At 39.2% G+C, this 18,190-nt stretch overlaps 1 protein-coding gene across 1 annotated transcript; it reads left to right on the top strand.

The window, feature by feature from the left end:
* The first annotated feature begins 295 nt into the window (after positions 1-295).
* Positions 296-3,263, top strand: LOC110889039 (WAT1-related protein At2g39510). The gene is made up of 7 exons (XM_022136530.2): positions 296-691; positions 781-843; positions 933-1,049; positions 1,128-1,377; positions 2,374-2,535; positions 2,634-2,785; positions 2,879-3,263. Exons 1-7 carry the CDS (start codon positions 486-488, stop codon positions 3,063-3,065), a joined length of 1,137 nt encoding a protein of 378 aa, XP_021992222.1. The 5' UTR covers positions 296-485; the 3' UTR covers positions 3,066-3,263.
* The last annotated feature ends 14,927 nt before the right edge of the window (positions 3,264-18,190 follow it).

Below are 18,190 nucleotides of genomic sequence, written 5' to 3'. Positions count from 1 at the left end.
AGTTTGATCCAACACATGAAAAATAAATGTTTGGACATTGGTTGAGGACTGAACGAAAACATTAAGAGCATGTAAATGAGCATATTCGGGCTTTTCTAAGCCAACAACATGCCACTACCAACCCCACACAATTGTTTATGCAAGTACGTTAATGAAAAAAGAAAATAAAAAAATGTCTTTTATTTCGTAACACCAAAGGAAAAAAAAAGATAAAGAGTTAGTGGATTACACATGCAAAACATTCACGTACCTAAACTTTATAAGACATGATTTTGGCTTGTAACACCATTAATGGAGGGCATACCAAAATGTCAATTTAGTCCTTGTTTCACAACCTCATATATAAATCCCATTACAACCCTTCAAACATTCCCACAACAATCTCCCCAAACACTCATTCTGAGAAATTGAAGTGTTTTCTAGGGAGAGAAAGATCCAACAAAACCAAACTAAAAGATCGAAACCAATCAAAGGAAGTCAACACAATGGAGATGTCGCCGGGTTGGTTTTGGTGTTTTTGTAGGCGAGGAAGGCCGTATCTCGGGGTTCTTTTTCTACAACTTGGATACGCTATTAACAACATTTTAGTAAAGTCTGCTTTAAACGAGGGGTTAAATCCATACACTTTTTCTGTTTATCGTAACGTTGCTGCAGCCGTTGCTTTCGGCCCTTTTGCACTATATTTTGAAAGGTATAATATATATACTTTTTTTATATTTATATGTTTATGTATGTATGTATGTATGTAATTAAATAACTAATCTTGGCTTTATGTTACAGGAAAATACGTACTAGAATGACATTTTCCGTGTTTTGGAAGATAATGTTGTTAGCACTAATAGAGTACGTAACAAAGTCCACTAACACATTTGACGATGAAAAAGTCAACATGCGTTTCATGTGTTATTTCTAACGTTATTTTCTAACACCAGGCCGGTTTTGGACCAAATACTATACTACACCGGGATGAAGTACACAACCGCAACCTTTGCCATCGCAATGTGCAATGTTCTACCCGCGTTAACTTTTGTCATGGCATGGATCTTTAGGTAATATTTGGCTGTGTTGTACGTTGTATAGTTTGATCGTAAGCAGCGCGCTTGAGTGTGCTTTTATGTGTTTTGTAGGCTTGAGAAGGTGAATGTAAAAAAATTGCATAGTCAAGGGAAGATCTTAGGAACCCTTGTGACTGTTGGTGGAGCCATGGTTATGACACTTGTTAATGGACCACCGGTTCCATTGCCATGGGCCAAGGAGGGCAGCGAGGCGCACCATGCTCTAGCCCCCAACCCTGTGGTCTCACAAGACCAACACATCAAGGGTGCCATCATGATAACTGCTGGTTGCTTTTGTTGGGCTAGCTTTTACATTCTTCAGGTAGATTATTACTTTCTATGTATTGATTTATTTGATTTTCCGTTACCTTTAATCTCCACTAAAAAAAAGTGTCATCGACGAAATATCATCGATGAAACCTATGAAATTATATAAAAAAGAAAAAAAATACATGTTAATATCGAGTCGGTAAAAAATATATTTATATTTTTATCTTTTTACACATCCGAGGGTAAAATTCTTGCTAAAAAGTTATCGGTAATCCGTGTCAGTTTCTTTTTTTGAACGACCAACGAATCCTCTAAATGGATTATTCATCTCACTAATGGAATCTCATCCGTTATAACAACTTTACCAATGGATTTCTTACGGAATCTTCACATTTAGAAGTGTTTTTTTTTCGAATGCTTTACACGTTGTATAACAATTTTGTCACATCATTAAATAAAAGTAACTATAAATGCTAAAAGTAGTTCTCTATTACACAAGAAGAAATCAAATACTGTTTTTTTTTTTTTTTTTTTTTTTTATTGTATGCTTAAACGGTTTAACCAACTAGATTTGTGATTTTATATCAAAAGTCTAAACTTAATTGTTAACTGTTTTTAAAAAAGGAAAAAAAAAAAACCTTAAATGACTTATGAATGAAACACCATCTTATTTACAATACTACATAACAGAATAGTAACGGCCGACAATTTCTGTTGGTAATTTGTCACGGGCTTGTGACTGAAACAGTCTATCGTCATATTTGCGATAGACACCATCTTCTTTACAATACTACATAATAGGATAGTAAAGACCGACAACTTCCGTCGCTAATCTGTGACGGGCTTGTGACTGAAATAGTCTATTGTCATATTTGCAATAGATACTGCGACAAAAAGTTCGTCATAATAGTTTCATAGACACGTTTTTTTTGTCGCTAGTATCTATTCAAACTGATTTCCATCCGTTAGAAGAAAAACCTCACGATAGATCGCGACAGTTTTTCCAGTGGCAAATTGTAAATAATTAATATCGTTTTTTTATTTTCAGGCTATGACTCTCAAGGAATACCCGGCTCAGTTATCCCTCACAACCCTTATATGTACGATGGGTGCTTTACAAGGAACCATCGTTACTTTGATCATCGAGAAGGCTAAATCTGGCATCTGGTCTATGCAAACCGAGACTGAAATTGTGGCTACACTTTATAGCGTAATAAACCTTTCACCTTTGTTCTTCTAATATTTATTTAAAGGGTATATATGAAATTAATCCTTACAACTTATGAATACCTTTATCCTTATGAACAGGGAATCGTTCGATCCGGGGCTAGCTACTACGTTTCAGGGCTAGTTATGAAGGAAAAAGGACCCTTTTTCGTGACCGCCTTCAACCCTCTCGGGATGGTGATCGTTGCAATCGTGAGCTCGTTCACACTCGCGGAAAGATTAGTTTTAGGAAGGTATATATATATAACTACTACCTTGTACAACTTATGGTTTGCTATGATAATATTTAAACATGTAACTTAATGATTTTCCTCATATTCTTTCAGAGTTCTCGGAGCATTTATCATTGTAGTCGGTTTGTACCTGATCATATGGGGTAAGAGTAAGGATTCGAGTTTATCAAGTTCGAATTCGAGTGAAGTAGAAATCAGTGATCAAGAAACATGCGATAATAAAGATCTGAATGATGCAAAGGCTTCAAAGGAAGATCGAAGAAGTGAAGCTGTTGTTTGATTCTTTAATTTATAAACAGAATAAGTGAAAATTCTTCAATATTTTGAGGGTTTTTCTCTAAGAAGACTTGTTTGAGATTGATGACTGACTTTTAGTTTTGGTTGGTTACTGCTACAAACATGGCAGCCAACTTCAACACCACTCTGTTACTTCTCATTGGGGTTTTAATCTAATGCATATATTTTGTTGTTTTTATTAGAGTATATTTTGGGGTGGTTGTGTTATGGGTTTGCTAACTCGCACTGAAACTCAACATCTTCGGTATCTAGGTGTGTAAAATGATATTCTTTCTGAGAAGTTAGGTTCGAGTCTCAAAACAGATACATAATTAAAAATATATTACATTGTTTTTTTATTTATTCTTTTATGGCTAACTATGAATTCTGAAATTCATAGAAGTTTTCTTTGTAAAAAAGAAATTATTCTTTTATAGAGAAAGAACTATAACCTCAGTCAAGAATTTTTCTTTAGTTGCAAAATATTAGATATCAAGCAAGTTAGAATGTGGTGGAGTGCATACTTAATTGAGCTTGATATACTTCTAAGTATTCGGGTGGAACCCGCAATTAATGGGGGTTCTAAGGGGGCAACGCCCCCTTGGCTGGGCTCCAGGGTAGCGCCCCTGGGAGCAGGGTCCAAGGGTGGCAGCCCCTGGTTAGAGTTGAGCTGAAATCTCTCATGTTACGCACTTGCCATATAATATGACATTAGGTGCTGAACTCAATGTGGAGAAAGTTGATAATTTATATAGGTTTTAATTTCAAATGGGTTAAAATGTAAAAGATAAAACTTTAAGGTTGAAAGTGGAAAATCAAGTAATGGCTTAAAATGTAAAAGATAAAACTTTAAGGTTGAAAGTGAAAAATCAAGTTTTTTTTTTGAAAAATTCCCTAAGCATGGAGTACAACTCATGATGCACAAGAAAGTTGATAATTTATATAGGTTTTAATTAGTGTTGAACACTTAAAATGTTTTTTTTAGAAAATGACGATCCTACCCTTAAACTTTAAGGACAAAATCTATAGTTTTTATATTTTTTTTGTTTTCTTTTCTTATGAAATTTTTTCTTTCTTTTCTTTTTTTTTTCTTTTATTCTTTTACATCACTTTTTTTTATAAATTATTCAAAAGGAAGTAATAAGTTAATCATCTTTTTATAAAAATACTTATTCAATATAAATTTTTCTTTGTAAAAAAGAAATTATTCTTTTATAGAGAAAGAACTATAACCTCAGTCAAGAATTTTTCTTTAGTTGCAAAATATTAGATATCAAGCAAGTTAGAATGTGGTGGAGTGCATACTTAATTGAGCTTGATATACTTCTAAGTATTCGGGTGGAACCCGCAATTAATGGGGGTTCTAAGGGGGCAACGCCCCCTTGGCTGGGCTCCAGGGTAGCGCCCCTGGGAGCAGGGTCCAAGGGTGGCAGCCCCTGGTTAGAGTTGAGCTGAAATCTCTCATGTTACGCACTTGCCATATAATATGACATTAGGTGCTGAACTCAATGTGGAGAGCTTAACGTCTAGAAATTAAAACACATCCGTTGCATCATCCCAAGGTATGTGTTCAGACCTTCAAGTTAAGGATGTTGAAGTTTATCTTCTTAATAGTTCTTTTGAAAAATTGCATATGTAGGTGCAAGAGTAAAAGAGTTACCTATATGAGCATGAAGTTTAGCCGGTTCAAGAAGCTAGGATTTGGCTTTGATATGTTCATTGATGGGTATGACACATGCTAGTAAATAGTGTTAAGTAAGAACGTAAGAGTATGTAACCTTGTGTGTATTCGAATATTTAGAATGTGTAGGATACTAAGGAAAAATTCAATCGTCATGATATTTCATTTATGCATAAGTTTGTTTGTTGTGATTTAATTAAGTTAATAAAAAATTACATTAAAATGGGGGAGGATTGTTAGATATTTAAGTGTAATTATGATGGACTTGGTGACCAAAGTGAATTGTAATACACATCAAGCAAGTCAGGAGGTGCGGGAGTGCACACTTTTTTGAGTTTGTTATAGTTCTAAGTGTTTGGGCAGAGCCCCTAATCGATGGGGTTCCAAGGGGGCAACACCCCCTTGGCAGGGTCCAGGGGCTCCTCGGAGGGTTGTATCCAATTGGATTCAAAATAGTAACTGCCTGGTGGTCGTTACTGGCAGTTTGGACCCCTATTTCGAAATCATTTTTTTGGTCATTCAATCTCTGGTTCACGAATTCACTTTCAAAAATTGCATAGTTCTTATTCTCAATATCTGACTTGTATCTCTGGTTAATTTTTTTCAAATGAACCATCAAAATAATTTGATCTGAAAATGACTACATGTTTGTCAAATCATCCGTTGAAACCTCTGTCACCAAAACAAAATAATATTGCTTATAAATGAAAACCAATGTTTAACGAGCTTTTATTTTAAGATAGATGTCTATTTAATATTTAGGAAAAGAAGCTACAAATTGAAGTGATTGTATGTCATTGAGGCTTTAATCCAGTAGAAGAAAAACCATCCGGGTTTTTAAATAGGAGGAGATCAAGGGTTAACTTGTGTGACACACAACATTTAGCCGTTAAAAACAAATGAAGTGATTGTATGTTGGTACGAACATATTTGACTTTCTTAGTGATTGTGTCGGAAACGGATGGAATACCATTTCGACGGCAATGCGTCAGAAATTTTCGTGGGAAAATGGACACTTAGGGGCCCTTTGGTTTGTGGAATATTGTTGAAAGTAATTAGAATCTTGAAAGGAATTGGAATTTAGTGGAATTGGAATTAATTCCACTCAAATTTTGTATTGTATTTGGTTGGTTATTTTATAAACGGAATTAGATGAATTAGATGAAAAATAAGATATTTTTGGTAAGTAATTAACTTTCCATTGGAAAGTTGAAATTACATTATTGATGTGAAGAATTCTTAAATTCCAATCAATGATGGTATATATTCAAATTCCAATTCCAATTCCCTTATGTGTCAACCAAACATTAAATTTCAAGGGAATTAATTATAATTCCATTATAATTTCAAAGGATTCTGCAAACCAAACAGAACCCTTACCGTTCTACTATTGATTCCTCCAAACTAAAAAAGTTCTTGTATTTTGTCTTTTAATATTTTTGAAACATGCTTTCATAACCTTTTTTCAACAAAGCTATAACAATATATTGTAAAAGAAAATAATAACAAAAATCTTACATATAATATTGGGTCGAACTCTTTTTTCCCACTTATGATTAAATCTCAGTTGGGCTTTGTTACGGGCCAGGGATAAATAAGCCCAATTCATGTAGGTCCAACACCATCGAAACAAAACTATCTACTGATGTCATGAAAGAAATGAGACGCGTATTCTTGTAATCTTAACATTTCTGGACAGTTTATTAAAATTTATGATTATATTGTTTTGGAGTCTTTAGAAAGGTTGCATTCCTACCCGTTTCAGTTGACTATAATCATTGACCGATTTCACTTGCCGCGAGAACATTTTGTGTCAACAACCAATGAACGCGTGGTGTGCGATATCCGCCATAACCGAGCAATGTGTTAGAAAACTGGTACTGATAAGAACTGCAAAATAATATGAAACAGAAATAGTTAACGAGAACCGGGCTTGTGTTTGACACAATTCCCTTAAACAGATTCGTCGTCTGTTCCCAGGGTACGCCAGTTGGAAGCAGCAACAGCGCACTGCCGGACTTGAACACTTGCCTGAAAAGAAAAGGAGAATGCTGTAGAGAGATCGAGAGAAGAGATGACTTCTGGTGTGTCTAAACTGAGCAGCTTACATCTGGTTTTATAGTCACTAAACTATAACCGAAATCTGACCCATTATTGCATGAATTAAAACTGAATAATGGTCATCATTGAGTCAGTTTCGAAACTGATATTCAAAACCGAAGACCAAATAATGATCATCATCAATGCGAATAATCATCTTAATATCAGTTTTAAAACTCGTTAAAAAAAACGGTTACAGTCTTGAGTGCAAAAACTCGCCTCGCGCGGGTCCGGGTTTTCGGAGCTGCATTCGTGTCCGCAGGACGCGTGGGTATACACGAGTTCAACTAAATCCGGTTCCAATTTTTGCACCCCCCCTGTGCGCACGCGCGAGAGACTTGTGGTAAAACATGTCATAAAGTGATATTTGTTAGGTAAATGTTTTACCTTATAAATACCCTTTTTCTTTGTCTCCACACCAATGTGGGACAAGTGTTTTACCATATAAGACTACCATTCACACACACCCAAATTCCAAGAATTCCCCACATGAATGGAGGTCGATCTCAGAACAACATTGTTCCCATTAGATTTTAGCATTTGAGTTTTTCATACGATAGGTAGGTGTTACCCTTTGAACCTTCGCTCATGAAATGCACTTAGCCCACTAGCTCTGAGTAGAACTCGATGTCTTTGAACTCGTCTGCCGTTTGTGTAGACGACAATGCACTTCACACAAGACTCTCCCTGACAAAGTCAAGTCCTCATAGTTATGTTCGTTATGGTCATGAACATGATGCCTGGTTCTATGAGAGCCATTAGGTATTGTGCCCCAACAATACCCTTTGAAGCGACCCCACTTCTCTCTCACATAGGTGATTCACTATGTATGGTTACCTTAGTCGAATCATTAAAAGCCATAGACTTAGCCTCACACTTGTCACTTTTAGGAATGGACTAGGAAGTTTACTAAGCTTTGCAATAAACTCCCTTATATATATACGTAGGGTTATCCCCTACAGTGACCTTACTAATTCATACAATTAGGTTTTCCTATTGAACTCAGCTCTTGGGATCTCCAGTCTACTGAGTTAGGTTTCCATCATATGAACTTTTATTTTCAAGGGCTTCAGTCCCATTCCCATGGACGACTTCTGTACTAACTCTCTACTTAGGCCTTTTGTTAGCGGATCCACAATATTATCCTTTGACCTCACGTAGTCAACAGTGATAATTCCTGTAGAGATTAGTTGTCGTATCGTGTTATGTCTGCGTCTGATATATCTGTTCATACCATTATACATTGTGCTACGAGCAATGCCAAGTGCCGATTGGCTATCACAATGTATACAAATGGCCGATGCCGGCTTAGGCCATCTTGGTATATCCTCAACAAATTGACGTAGCCATTCTGCCTGTTCACCTGCTTTATCTAAAGCAATGAACTCTGATTCCATCGTGGATCTAGTGATAGCCGTTTGTTTTGACGATTTCCATGATATAGCAGCACCTCCAAGTGTGAATACATACCCACTTGTTGCTCTGGAATCATTCGTGTCAGATATCCAGTTTGCATCGCAGTGTCCTTCTATCACTGCTGAATATCTGTTATAATGCAACGCGTATTTCCGAGTGTATCTTAAGTAGTGAAGCAACCGAGTGATACAGTTCCAATGCATTGAACTTGGGTTGCTCGTGTATCTACTTAGCTTGCTCACAACATATGCTATGTCTGGTCTAGTACAACTCATAAGATACATCAAGCTACCAATAATTCTTGAGTATTCCAACTGGTTTACGAGTTCACCTCTATTCTTAGCTAGATGTTGACTTGTGTCAAGTGGAGTTCTAGCTTCATTAGAGTCATTTGCATTAAACTTCTCAAGAATTTTGTCCACATAGTGGGATTGACTTAAAACAAGTCCAGTTTGGGTTCGCGTGATTTTGACCCCCAAAATCACATCCGCAAGACCCATGTCTTTCATGTCAAATCTTTCCTTTAGCATGTTCTTTGTAGATTTTATGATTTTGTCATCACTTCCAGCAATGGGCATATCATCTACATATAGACACAAGATGACATATCCATCAGTTGTGTCCTTCACATACACACACTTGTCACATTCATTGATTTTGAACCCAGCATCAAGCATGACATGATCAAACTTTTGGTGCCATTGTTTTGGAGCTTGTTTTAATCCATACAAGGATTTTACAAGTTTACACACTTTCTTTTCTTGCCCAATGGCTGTGAAGCCTTCGGGTTGTTCCATGTAGATTTCTTCCTCTAGATTCCCATTCAAGAAAGCTGTTTTCACATCCATTTGATGAACTTCCAAATCTCTAATGGCGGCAATGGCAAGCACCATCCTGATGGATGTTATTTGCGTAACTGGCAAATATGTATCAAAGTAATCTAAGCCTTCTCGTTGTTTATATCCTTTGATCACCAACCTTGCTTTGTACTTATCGATGGTCCCATCTGATTTCATCTTCTTCTTGAAGATCCATCGATATCCTAGTGGTTTACATCCTTGAGGAAGATCCACTAGTTCCCAAGTATGGTTTTGTAAGATAGAGTCTATCTCACTTTTGATTGCCTCTCTCCACTGAGGTCCTTCTGAGGAAGGTACCGCTTGTTGGTACGTTTGAGGTTCATCTTCTACCATATAGGTAAGAAACTCAGGGCAAAGGATTTTTCAGTCCTTTGCCGTTTACTTTTCCTGATTTCAACTTCCTCAGTATTAGATTGTTCTCGAGGTTCATCTTTTTCAACTTCACCCTCGGGAACAATTTCCTCAACCTGTCTAGAAGAACTCGGTTCGCTTTTATCTAAGCATGGGAACATATGTTCAAACCATGATGCATCCTTAGATTCCATTATTGTCACACCCCGATTTCCACGTGTATCACCGGTGGGCCCGGTGGGGGATTACCGTGACGTAGTTGGCAACAATATAGTCAAACCACATAATATATGAATGCACAGCGGAAGCATAAAGATAAATTATATTTCAACCACTGATTGTAATATCCAAGTATCACGAGTAGTCGAAACAAATCCACAGGGGATCAAATAAAATATAAAATATTGTTCAACAGATATTGGCATCCCAAGCTTGCGAGACTCTAACGATGCTAAGGAGTGGCCAGCCAATTACGAGTAGAACCTGCATTAATCTTTTTGGGGAAAATACGTCAGTTTACACTGGTAAATACATTCAACCGACACTTTTGTAAAATGTTTAATAAAAATTGATTTGAATGCACATGGCACAAACTCTTTATAACTTGGGATAATTTATAATTAAATCTTGTAAAAGAATTACATGTTCACTATGCGTTCGGTCGCCCGGGTCGTGCCGGGTTTAAGGTTAATAGACACGCCACAAAGCATAAAGCCGTGGCGGGAAAACCAACGGTTATACCTTTAATTAATATAGACACATTGCCGGGTGTACGCCTACACCCGCGTGTCGGGGTCGTGGCCATTTCGTAAAATGATGCCAAGGATATCCGAGACATGGTCATTAAGCTCCCAAAGGCGTAAAGCCAACAAAACGTGTTTAAACGGGCCGATTAAATTATTCAATTAACCACCATACGATGGAAGATTTAATGCCCGACCAAGCGATATTTTATTTACCGTAACTCAAGCCCGTATAGGGAAAATAAGTTCAAAGTATTTACCTGAGCAAGTAATAATCCTTAATAAACAAATGCAAGTTTCTTTTACTGGTCTCCTATTCTGGAACGAAGTTTTAAAATAACCTATTAGAATCCTAACGGGTCTTTAATTTAGCCTTAGCTTAGACCGGCCAGTTTCAAAGGATAATTACGGTTAAATCGCGTGAAAGGCGAAAACCGGGAATGGAATGTGATTCGGACCCAACAAGTTTGAAGACTTGTTTTATATGGGTAATATAAACACACTCTGGATTTTGAGGTATAAACGATAAGGTTTGACCCGTTTCGGCTAGTTTATGTAAACTAGTTACATAAACCAAACCGTGCGCGCAAAAGGTGTAACGGGTAACCGTGAGAGTCCTACACAGGTTTCCTAAGTCAATATGCTCTAATGAGGTTGTGGTATTAGTAGGATACCTTCCATAATGCCCCTAACGAGTTTAAATCCATTATATGCCCCGTAGGGGTATTTCGGTCATTTTAAAGATTATAAAAGAGGTTTCTGAGTTCTATAGGAAATCTGAGTTTTCCGAACAGTTTATAAAGTCCAAAATACTCTATTTATTATTTAAAATCAGTAGCAACTGGAATCGGGTCAAAATACCTTGTAGAACTCAAGTTATGTCTAAAAAGGGTATATTCGGTATTTACCGAACCGATGCCATAACCGCAGGTTATGAGCAGGCTAAAAATGATTAAAAATCTTTAAAAATCCCAAAATATTATTTTACATCAGTGTGTAAAAGGTTTGGTGTCGAAATTTGGGTTTAGATAGGCGTTATGCTAATTGCGCCGTTTAATTACTAAAGTTTCCGTAATTGCGCTACTTAGCATAACTCCTAATCTGGACCTCGGAATGACGTGAAATTTTAGGGATATGCTTAGAAATCAGTAACTAAGGTTATCTTCCTTTCACGTGTCCAAAATTCTCGTTTTAAAGTAAAAAGGGCGTTACGGTCCACTTTTAAGCATCTAACGGAAATGTGCTAAAGACTCGGACAAACAACGAATCGGTCACAGAGGGTTATACCATCATGTAACCTGGTCCTAAGAGAGTCCTAAGGCATGTCTAACTCATACCATAACGGGTCAGAACTGAAGTCAAAGCAAAAGTCAAAGTTTTGCGACTTTCGGCTCCGAACCGGGTCAAAACAGTAAATGGTCGGATCAAACAAGCTTAGACTAGTTAGTATACTTATTATCATGTTATATGAGTGTTAAAACATGTTACACGCCATCTACATTACTGATTATGCATAAAATCGCAAAATAGCATTCTGTTGACTTTTTCTAAGCAAGTTTGACTCGACATTCGGACTAGTTAGAGTGGGAATCAGAGGGTGCCCTTTTAGGGGTTTAATGCCCACATGATTACCAACATATAACTACCTTTGATTCGACAAACCACTGGACCACTTGTGATTCATCGTAAAGTCAATCGTTAATTACGACGGATTGACTTTTAAGCTATAACTATGCGTAAACTGAACTAAGAAGGGTGGAGCATACTTACAAGAGTCCTATGCACGACCAGGGATGAGCAAAGAAGGCACTTGAGCTCCAGGAATGATCAGAAGAGTTGTTTGAAGGTGTGATGAACAATGGTGCACTAGATGGCCTTTTATAGCAAGTTTCACACCTTAGATCATTGACAACTAAGGCTACAAGTGTTCTTGGATGATCACCAAGTGTCCCTGAGTGCTAGGGGTCGTTTAGGGGACGCCCATGCTCTCATAATGGCACTCTAAGTCGGTTAAAACAGCAAACAGTGAACCTGTCCGCATTTTCTGCATCTGGCGGTCTAAGGCGGCTCACTTAACTCTTACGCGGGTCGCCTGAATCTGTCTGACATGCCCATATCTTCTACTGGCCATGCGGCCCGCGTGAGGTTGCTTGGATCACTAACGCGGCCCGCCTGAGATCAATTTTCCAAGATTTTCAAATCTTTTGTAATCATTGACCTGGCCTTTCGGTTTCGAAGGGGTAACTTTGCGATTTGGGCCTCGATTATTTGCGCATAAGGGCCCCGTGGCTTTTACCCAACTTATTAACCCTTGGTTAATTTATTATTACCCGAAAAGTCTTATCTTTCAATGTTTGACGCTTTTAACCCTTTTTAACGAATTCGATCATAACTTTCTCATTTTGAATCGGAACTTCGCGAAATTTATATCGCGCGTTCTAGTGAGTATAATTTACCATTAAAAAGCCTCGGGTATGCCCAAAGGTCACTCAGAGGTTTAATTTAAACATGTTGACACATTTGGCCCCTGTAGTTTGTAATTCCTCACTTTCTTCCACAATTCGTTCCGTACGATCCATGATTTATTCGTTTGAAGGTACGAGCATCATTTAGGGTTACTATACAGTATATTTATCCCTCGTTGACATTTTTAACCCTCGAATTTACATACTTTCAATGTTTGTCAACTTTAGTCCTTTATTCAGTATTTAACACCACGTGTAAACTCAAGACACGTGTCAATACATTATTGGACGCAAAATTTCGAGGTGTTACATCCTCACCCCCTTAAAAGAAATCTCGACCTCGAGATTTATTGGAATAGATGAGGGTACTTCTCCTTCATCATGGACTCTACCTCCCACGTGTACTCGGGACCTCTACGGGCATCCCATTTCACCTTCACAATCGGTATATACTTCCTGCGAAGTTTCTTAACCTGTCGATCCTCGATCGACATAGGTTTCTCAACGAATTTTAAGCTCTCATCGATGTGTACATCTGTATGCGGTATAACCAGTGATTCGTCAGCGAAACACTTCTTCAGGTTACAGATGTGGAATACATTGTGGATACCACTGAGCTCTTCCGGTAAGTTTAATTTGTAGGCAACCGATCCGACTCGTTCGATTACCTCGAAAGGTCCAATATATCTCGGGCTTAGTTTGCCTTTCTTACCGAATCGCATCAACCCCTTCCAGGGTGATACCTTAAGTAATACTTTGTCGCCTACTTCGAAATTGAAAGGCTTACGCTTCAGATCTGCGTAGCTTTTCTGCCTGTCTCGGGCAGCTTTCAATCGATCGCGAATTTGGACAATCTTGTCCATTGTCTCAAATATTATATCAGGTCCTGTCATCTGGACATCTCCAACTTCTGCCCAACAAACGGGCGTTCTACATTTTCTACCATATAGGGCTTCAAAAGGTGCAGCCTTAATGCTCGTATGGTAACTGTTGTTATAGGAGAATTCGACCAATGGTAGGTGGTTATCCCAGCTACCACCTAAGTCGATAGCACATGCACGCAGCATGTCTTCCAATGTTTGGATCGTACGCTCACTCTGTCCATCTGTCTAAGGGTGGTAAGCCGTACTGAAGTTCAAACGTGTACCCAAAGATTGCTGGAAGCTTTTCCAAAAGTGTGATGTTTACCTGGTATCTCTATCAGAGATAATAGACACAGGCATGCCATGAAGGGCTACAATCTTGTCTACAAACAACTGGGCTAATATATCGGAGCTATGCGTCTCCTTTATGGGTAGGAAATGTGCTGACTTAGTCAGTCTATCAACTATTACCCATATTGTGTCGTTTCCCTTCTTTGTCTTTGGCAACTTGGTGATGAAATCCATCGTTACCATTTCCCATTTCCACTCGGGAAGTTCAGGCTGTTGTAGCAAGCCTGACGGCTTTTGATGTTCAGCTTTCACTTGCGCACAAGTCAAGCACTTTGCTACGTAGGTGGCTATAGACTTCTTCAAGCCTATCCACCAAAAATTTGCCTTCAAATCCTGGTACATCTTATCAGCACCAGGATGAACAGAATATCGGGAACTGTGGGCTTCCTGGAGGATAACGTCACGAAGACCTCCATAAACAGGAACCCATATCCTTCCATTCAATCTCAGAATTCCGTCTTTGCCATAGGATAACTGCTCCTCAGTTACCCCTAGTTTTTCGTTGGGATAGTTAGCTTCTGACATAGCTTCTTTCTGTGCAGCCAACAATCGCTCATTCAGATTGTTCTTAATTTCAATGCTCTTGGCATTGATCCTTATTGGCTTCACTCTTTCTTTTCTGCTTAAGGCATCTGCGACTACATTGGCCTTGCCTGGATGGTATCTTATTTCACAGTCATAGTCGTTCAGAGTTTTCATCCAACGTCGCTGCCTCATATTGAGATCTTTCTGATTGAACATATGCTGAAGACTTTTGTGATCAGAATAGATCACAAATTTAATGCCATAAAGGTAATGCCTCCAAAGCTTTAGTGCAAATACAACGGCACCCAACTCCAAGTCATGGGTGGTGTAGTTCTTTTCATGCACTTTCAATTGTCGCGAAGCATAGGCAATCACCTTGCCCCTCTGCATAAGCACACAACCCATACCAGTGTGCGATGCATCACAATATACGACGAATTCTTCCATTCCGTCTGGCAATGTCAACACTGGAGCAATGCTCAGCTTTTGTTTGAGGATATCAAAAGCTTCTTGCTGCTTGGGGCCCCAATTAAACTTTATACTCTTCCTAGTTAAAGAAGTTATGGGTGCAGCAATTCTTGAGAAATTTTCGATGAAGCGTCTGTAGTATCCTGCTAGACCTAGGAAACTGCGAATCTCCGTAGGTGTCTTTGGCTCCTGCCAGTTCATGACGGCTTCAACTTTAGCGGGATCCACCTGGATACCACGCTCGCTGACTACATGTCCAAGGAACTGGACTTCTCGTAGCCAAAATTCACATTTAGAGAACTTGGCATAAAGCTTTTCTTGATGAAGCAATTTAAGAATACATCGAAGATGCTTTTCATGGTCAGCTTGGCTCTTCGAGTAGATAAGGATGTCATCGATGAAGACAATGACAAATTTATCCAAATAAGGTTTACAAACGCGATTCTTGAGATCCATGAATGCGGCAGGTGCATTAGTGAGCCCGAAAGGCATCATTAGAAACTCGAAATGACCATATCGAGTCCTAAACGCAGTTTTATGCACGTCTTCGTCCTTGACCTTCAATTGATGGTAGCCTGACCGTAGGTCAATCTTGGAGAAATAGCTCGCTCCTTGCAACTGATCAAACAAATCGTCGATCCTGGGCAGAGGATACCTATTCTTGATTGTAACTTTATTCCGCTCACGGTAATCGATGCATAGACGCATCGAACCATCTTTCTTCTTGACGAACAGGATTGGTGCTCCCCAAGGAGATGAGCTTGGTCTAACAAAACCCTTGGCTAGCAGATCATCTAGCTGCGTCCTTAATTCTTTCATTTCCGTGGGTGCCAATCTATAAGGTGCTCTTGCAATAGGCGCGGCTCCTGGAATGATGTCGATACTGAATTCCATTTGCCTGTCTGGTGGTAAACCAGGCACCTCTTCCGGGAAAACTTCAGGATAGTCAGAGATGACTGGAATGTCTTCAATCTTGGGCTTCTCTTCCCCAATAGTCACCTGTGCCATATAAATGACACATCCTTTCTTCAAGCATGTGGATGCCTTTAGCATATATACTTGTGCAGGCAATCCATGTCGAGTATCTCCCTGAATGGTGAGTGGTTCTCCAGACGGAGTCTTGATTACCACTTGTTTTTGGTTGCACATGATTTGGGCTTGGTTATGCGATAACCAATCCATACCCAACACTACGTCGAAACCAGCGAGTTTAAAGGGTAACAGGGATAAAGGAAATGAGTGATTCCTAATGGATATAACACATCCATCTAAAACAGTTGAAACTGTTCCCATAGTACCATCAGCTAGTTCTACTTCATATTTCACATTCAAGGCTTTAACAGGCAATTTTAACAACTCGCAGAACTTATCATCCATGAAGGATTTATCTGCTCCAGAATCAAATAACACTCTTGCGAATACATCATTAATAAGGAACGTACCGGTTATGACGTTGTCGTTCTGGATAGCCTCTTTAACATCCATCTGAAAGACCCTCGCATTGGTCTTTTTCCCATCTTCAGCCTTCTTCACTATCTTCGGGCAGTTAGTCTTGATATGCCCCTTCTCATTGCAACTATAGCAAGTTGCATCCTTGAGTTTCTTGCACTCAAGAGTCCTATGCTTAGAGGACTTGCATATCCCACACGCCTTCGGTTGGGATTTCTTTTCAAACCTGCACCTTCCAAAATGGTGCTTCTGGCAAACCTTGCACAAGGGCTTATCGCCCGACTGCCGATCGTTCTTCTTGCTCTCTGACCCCTTCTTGTGGTCACGATTGCCCCGATGCTTCTTGCTGGATCTACGTGAATCATCATCCTCACGTTTCCTCTTCTCGCTATCAATATTTCTCAACGATCTCTGCCTCACTGCATCCAGCGTGAGAGACAGAGATATATCTGCCACGGATCTGAAGGTAGCAGGCCTGGAAGCCTTCACGCTAGCCTTTATTTCTGGGGCCAAACCCCCAATGAAGCGCGCGATCCGTTTGGGTTCCGGTGTAACAAGGTACGAAACCAATCTCGACAGAGTGTTGAAAGTCGTGAGATATGCCTGGCAATCCAGGTTCTTCATGACCAACGATAAGAAGTCAGACTCTATCTTCTCAACCTCGTGCTGAGGGCAGTAATTATCTTTGATGAGAGCAATAAATTCCTCCCATGTCATGCTATACAAAACAGCCTTCCCTGAGGCCTGAACCAAAGATCTCCACCACGCTAGGGCTTCACCCTTGAACGACTGTGAAACAAACTTCACCACGTCTCTCTCAGCACACCCACTTATGTCCACAACTGTGTCCATTTCGTCTAACCAGGTCATACAATCCACCGCGCCCTTTTCCCCAGTAAAATCTCGGGGTTTGCAAGAAACGAAATACTTATATGTGCAACCCCTGGCGCGAGGTGCATCATCGACCACTTTCTTCTTAGGGTGGACGCTATTCTCATTAGATGAGTGCCTATCGTCGTCCTTCTTAGGCTTAGACGGAGTCGAGGGTGGTTTGCTGTGAGATTTAGAGTGGGTTTTTGGCTTTGAGTGTGGTGTAGACAGGGTTCTGCTTCGGGACTCGGTGTATTCCTCGTACTGTCGATCCAAGGCTGCCTTAACAGCGCCGTCTACTAGAGCTTTCAATTCCGCGCCCGTTATATGAATTTGGGCGTTATCATTGTCATCCTCCTTCGAATGACTATTAACTTCATTTGGGTCAGCCATTGCAAACTTTAATCTGCTACAGAAGATAATGACAAAGTTTTATTTAGGAGTTTATTATGGAATTGTCTTTTATGGCAATTCATTAACCATGGTAGACATAGACCATATTTGGTTAATTTTTACTCACTTTTATTAGGATTTGAATATAACTTATCCTAATTACAACCAATATAGTTAGTGACACAAAAGCCTAGTCACAAGGACGTTTTTATAATATGAGCCGGGATTACAGAGAATCAAGGCATGAAGGTTTGAACCGTAGTCCTTTTTCCTTTTCTGACAGAGAGTCACAGACTACAACTGCCTTTTGTCTTATATGACAATAAGTATGGCCCGTAGGCACTTCATCACTAATGGATGTTTGATAATTGGTCATCTTTATTGACGACTTAACCCTTGATTTACAAATCTTTAATTTGGGTTTTGGAATCCCTTGATGGATTCGTATATAAGAATGACGCGTGTGATTTTAACGAATCACATCTGCCAAGGATGTTAACATGTTTACAGAGGTTAACTGGAATCCGAATCTTTTAATCGGGTCTTACCATCTTGGCCGGGTCTTATAATGATACCAGGCTAGGTTTCACCATT

Source organism: Helianthus annuus, chromosome 8, assembly GCF_002127325.2.
Source record: "Helianthus annuus cultivar XRQ/B chromosome 8, HanXRQr2.0-SUNRISE, whole genome shotgun sequence".
NCBI classification, from domain to species: Eukaryota; Viridiplantae; Streptophyta; class Magnoliopsida; order Asterales; family Asteraceae; genus Helianthus; species Helianthus annuus.
Note: the sequence above shows the minus strand (reverse complement) of the source record. Positions and strands in the feature narration are given on the sequence as shown.

Excerpts from the sequence above, each read along its gene's own strand:
- LOC110889039 (XM_022136530.2), top strand. The coding sequence starts at position 486 with ATGGAGATGTCGCCGGGTTGGTTTTGGTGTTTTTGTAGGCGAGGAAGG. Across the intron at positions 1,378-2,373 it reads CTAGCTTTTACATTCTTCAG|GCTATGACTCTCAAGGAATA; the intron begins GTAGATTATTAC and ends TTTTATTTTCAG. Across the intron at positions 2,786-2,878 it reads GAAAGATTAGTTTTAGGAAG|AGTTCTCGGAGCATTTATCA; the intron begins GTATATATATAT and ends ATATTCTTTCAG.